This window comes from Vollenhovia emeryi, unplaced genomic scaffold, assembly GCF_000949405.1.
Source record: "Vollenhovia emeryi isolate VEMERY1.0 unplaced genomic scaffold, V.emery_V1.0 DF939318.1, whole genome shotgun sequence".
NCBI classification, from domain to species: Eukaryota; Metazoa; Arthropoda; class Insecta; order Hymenoptera; family Formicidae; genus Vollenhovia; species Vollenhovia emeryi.
Window position 1 is genome coordinate 124,050 of NW_011967048.1, and position 5,507 is coordinate 129,556.

The 5,507-nt window shown below is 36.2% G+C and overlaps 1 protein-coding gene across 1 annotated transcript in view; it reads right to left on the reverse strand.

Moving 5' to 3' along the window:
• Positions 1 to 230: 230 nt before the first annotated feature.
• Positions 231 to 5,507, reverse strand: part of LOC105558711 — a 19,795-nt gene continuing 14,518 nt past the window's right edge. The window contains exon 2 of the mRNA XM_012006543.1: positions 231 to 946. Within this exon, the coding sequence (XP_011861933.1) occupies positions 671 to 946 (276 nt within the window). The 3' untranslated portion in view covers positions 231 to 670. The remainder of the gene's footprint in view (positions 947 to 5,507) is intronic.

Genomic DNA, 5,507 nt, shown 5'->3' on the forward strand with positions numbered 1-5,507 from the left:
CAGGTCGGGTCTCGCAGGTCCAATCCTCGCAGTCTTCCAAGGTCACACTTTAACTGATAATTCCGAATAAGACGGAAAAAAAAAGAAATGACTCGCGAGTATCGATGGTAATGGTATGGAAACGAGAGGTGAGATAATAATTTTGATCATGACTTTCGTGCGCCAAAACATCTCTTAAAAATTTTTGCAAATCAAACGTTTCCTATGCAGTTAAATCATGGTAAGCAATCAATAATCAATACCGTACAAAATGAGACGTTATTTATAAAATGTCTGTAATTAAGTGAAATGATTGTTTCGCTAATGATTGCGAGGCATGCAATGTGCATTTTATATTTAGCTGACATTATCTATCTGTTATTACTGAAATTAATCGACCGGATATGTCAAAATGTCTTATTATCAAATCAATTAAATTTGTAGTCGTACTTATCTAACCTATTTTTAACAACGGTTGTGTTATGCAAAACAGTTTGTCTTTCATTAATTTCAAGCTCGTGAAGAGAACGGGTTAGACATTAAATTAGATATTAAAATAAATCAACTATGTAATCTTTGATCATATTTGAGAGTATCGTTAAAAAGAGTATTTTATTGAATGTTTATTTAACGTGACCAGTCTTATCAGCCGTGTTCAGGATGCCCAATGCGACCTAGTCCACCGGAAGAATCACGTCCACCTAGATTCGTCTGCCCTAGTAGCTCGCCACGTCACATCTGCATCGTACCGCCAGTTTCTCAAGGACCGCAATGGAAGCCGTGTTGTATTCGTAAATATGGTTTCCTCTGCAACGCTCACGCTCATCCGCGAAGGAATCTGCGATTCAATTACTTCGACTTGAGGTCTCAATACTGAACTCCCGTCACCGTCATGGGCTTGAGTAATGTCCTGTTGCTTTTGGAAATCTTGCTGCGCATCGCCTTGATAATCAACGGCAGAGGGTTCCTGCTTTTCGTAAATTTTCGATAAACTATGAATGCCCCTTAGAACGACATTAAAATCGAAATATAACACGCACTACTGGTAATGATTGCAGATTACATAATAGTATTGAAAACTTTTTAACGAAAAATAAAAGTATTTAAACATGTAACGGATGACAGATAATCGATCTGTAATTAAAAAGATAAATAAATTTAGAAAAACGTAATTGTTTTAACAAGAATAAAGACTTATTACAGTAAACAATTAACAACGTAGGACACCAATAATCGACACGACTGGCAAATTCTAATTAAAGAAATTCACTGCGAAAAATGTTAGATACTTCTCAGCTAGGATATAAATGTGCACCTAATTCTCACCAGGAGGGCGTTTCATATGTTAAGCATTTCTCGGTAGCAGAATTGATGAGACGCCCACCTAGTACGAACAAGGTCCCGGCTTAAACTTCGGCTCAGGTAACATTTTTCTTAGAATTTCTTTAATTAGAATTTGCTAGTCGGTTTCCTTAATCGTTTTTATTATTAATAGTATATTATTAATTATTAAATTAATAATATATTACAAACATGAAAAATTAAATATTATCCATGACATGCTGCGAGTTATGAGCGGTTTCTGATCGAATTAACATATGTTAATTGAGATTAGCATGAAGTAATCAGTGCTACGACTTTTTTTCTGGCAATTGTATTTAATATCTGTTCAAGGGCAGGGATTTGTTATTGCTGGTTATATTCCTTAATATATCAGTCGCATACGTAATAAAATAGAATTTATAATAATTTCATTTACACTTAAAGACGAAAAAATTTTGTCTAGTGCGTTAGTCACCCAGTACCGGATATAGGGTCTCCCCCAGTTTCGGGGAATTCTAATATTCATCAAACTTTTACTTATTTAGAAATAAATTTAATTTTAAAACAAATAAATTAGGCTCTCAAACATATCAAAAAATGGCAAAAGGGCAGTAAAAGTAAAAAACATTATTATTTTTGCGTGAATTTCATTGTTATTACGATTTTAATCCAAATTGTAGACACTTCGACACTTTTTGTGTCACTCCCAGTACAATCAACTTAACTTGATAGATCTGCTATTTTAGCAGGGTTGGGAAGTAACTCGTTCGTTACTTGTAACGAAGTTACAGTTACAGTTATTTCTTTTTGGTAACTCTAACTTAACTTCGTTACTTTCTCTACATCTGTAACTGTAACTTAACTCAGTTACATTTTTTCGTTAACTAGTAACTAATTTAACAGTTACTTTATATATTTTTTCAACCTCCACAGATCGCATTAGGCCTGGCATTTGCGCATAAACGCCTTTATCCCCTGTCGGAAATAATTCTACAAAGTTCTACAAAAAAATTAAATATAACTACCAGGATCTAAGAAATTCTACGTAAATTTAAAAAGTGTTTATAAAAATAAAAATCAACATAAAAATGCTAGAATTGGAACACTTTTATTAATTTTTGTAATATTCTACAAGTAAGCAGATGTTTTAATTCTTTAAGATTTCGTTGTTTCTCAAATTTTTTAAACTAGTAAAGTTTTGTATTAATTTTTACAAAATTGTACATTTTCATGAAATACTACTTGCAATAATTTCTTGATTTGAGAACATTGTAATTTGTGATACTATTTTATAGATATTTTTACCAAGAAATAAATGTTTCAACGAAGATATAAACATTTCTACAAATTTCTATTTCAAGTCAATTTTTTGTAGTTATTTATAGAAATCTTTTCCGCTAAGGTCGCCGCTTTACAATTCAGATGCAGATTCGATATTTTTTTATTTCTATTGCAAGGGAGTAACTGCAAAGTAACGATTCGTTACTTTTCAAGTAACTGTAACGCGTTAATTTGCAGAATTGGTAACTAGTTACATTGTTAGCGAAAAAACTGTAACTGTAACTAGTTACTTTTATAAAGTAACTTTCCCAACCCTGTATTTTAGTTGGCCCTTTTACCCACCAGTCCGTCCTGTAGTGCGATTCTGTAGCTGAGAAGGCTGTAATGTCGTTGCCAAGAAGGTATACTGAATCTATATTATATGTCTAGGCTCTAATAAACCCTAAGGACCTATTTCACCATACCTAAAAAGAATAGCGAAAGTTTTCGACAACATATGCTAAAGAATCAGCAGCATCACTCTACAGCCTTGGCCAAAGTATTTGTCACCCCCCCCCCCCTTAATTCTTAGAAATGTAACTTCTTTTGACTCTATTTTGTTATTGTTGCGTATTGGCACGCAATAAATATTGCCATTTTCATCAACTGGTATTGTTTATTTAACTTGAATGTAAAGTAAAAGTTAAAAATTTAGGTTTCACATATAATATAAGGTGGCAAATATTTTTGGCCAAGGCTGTAATGTCGTTGCCAAGAAGGTATGCTGAGTCTATATTATATGTCTAGGCTCTAATAAACCCTAAGGACCCATTTCACTATACCTAAAAAGAATAGCGAAAGTTTTCGATAGCGTATGCTAAATCGACGCAAAATCGAAAAAGCGTCCCCATTAGGGTAGACAAAAAAAAGAGTAGATAAACTATCGTCATTGATTGAAAGAAGTGGCTTCGTATATCTTCCATCACAAAGTAGCGACGGAAACCGAAATCGCCATCAGTTCTTGAAACACAATCCGTCTGGTCATTTTTGCCTTATCTTTCGCGCATAGTTGACAGTTAGCGAAATACGCAGCTTAGGCAGACGTGTCGTCTAGCCAGACAGAAGTAGCTGCAAATATCCGCGATACATGCGTCTGCTGGTGTCCACGGTTGCCCCGTGGAGCAACCATGCGTAAGCGATGCGTGCCAGACGACTGTAGAGGAAACGGAAACGACTGATAGGGCGTTTATCTCGAAAAATTCGCGGCATGGAATCGTATTCAAATCGGAACACGAAACGTCCTTTCCTCTCGACACGGATCACACGCAGGTATGAGACGCGGCCACGCACGTGCGTGCGTCGGCACGCAAGCGAACGCGCGCACACATCCGCGCGGCCTTGCGCGAGGTCATCAGCATCTGTGAGTCGTCTCACAATCAGTGAGGCGATCGGGAACTTCGAGAAAGATTGAGTGTCAGGTACATACTTTCGTGAAGGATATATAGGATATAGGATAATAAGGATCGATAACGATTAAAAATTATAATCTTTCCATTTCTCGCACGGTGTCTCCGCGAACTTCATTAATTCGCCAACTCGATGAATAAACCCACGTTTCGTACATCAAATTAAATCCGTTAAGTTAGACGCATACATGTGTAGGAGGAAAACCGTCCATCATTTATCTACTATAAAATATTAACTTTTTGCTTTTCGTTAGTGCAGCTATATTTATACAGTGTCGAAGACACGTTGATTTCACTTCGTAAAAATAAATATTATTTCCTCTCGTTTCACCTCAATGTAACATATTTATATATGTGACAATTATTGATTTATATTGATATGCTATAATGATATGTACACACGCAGTCGTGTGTGTTGTCCGACGTTTTATAGTATGATAAATTTCGGGAATACAGTCTATCGTGCGAGAGATTATACCTTTTGCTCACGGATATGTGCAGTGACGCATTATTAGAGCACAAGATTGATATACGAATATCAACGAAAGACTATGGTAATCGCCAGTAGTTAATTAACGACAGAAAGAATTGTTGAACGACAGTAGGCTGGCAGATGGTTCATTTAATTCCGACGTTTCGACCATGCAGATTATGGTCCTTTCCAGACAAATTAATAAAATTATTGTGTCATCGATATTAAATAGCCTCGACATTTTCGTATTAGAATTTCCGTCTTGAAATTTTCTAAAGAATCTATATGATTAAAAGGATATCTGGTAGTTTTAGCACACCACCCTGTATGTATAGCATTTTCCTCGCCATTTTGGGAAGGTCATTGCCCTTGTAAACTGATTATGAGACTAAAGGTTTCTTTTCTATTCCTGCACTGGTGAACTAGTGCAGTAAGCTAGAATGAGAAATTGTACACTTGTCTTGCGTGAATTTATTGCACTAGTTTACCCGTGCAGGAACAGAAAACAAACCTTAAGGTAGAAATTTCTGCACTTGTAGCGGCCGTGCTGGTTTCGCACTCCTACTGTTCAAAAACGAGCTCCCTGAACGAACCTTTCGGGCCCACAGCGGGCGAGCGAGCGAGCGCAACAGAAAAACGAGACGGGTCGAGAGATGCGATAGAAACGGGAGCCAGGCACAACGACGAACGCGTTAAATCGCGAGTTAAGGTACCCACAGGGTTGGGAAAGTTACTTTATAAAAGTAACTAGTTACAGTTACAGTTTCTTCGCTAACAATGTAACTAGTTACAGTTACAAGTTACCAATTCTGAAAAGTAACGCGTTACAGTTACAGTTACTCGAAAAGTAACGAATCGTTACTTTGCAGTTACTCCCTTGCAATAGAAATAAAAATATCGAATCTGCATCTGAATTGTAAAGCGGCAATAAAGGCGTTTATGCGCAAATGCAAGGCCTAATGCGATCTGTGGAGGTTGAAAAAATATATAAAGTAACTGTTAAATTA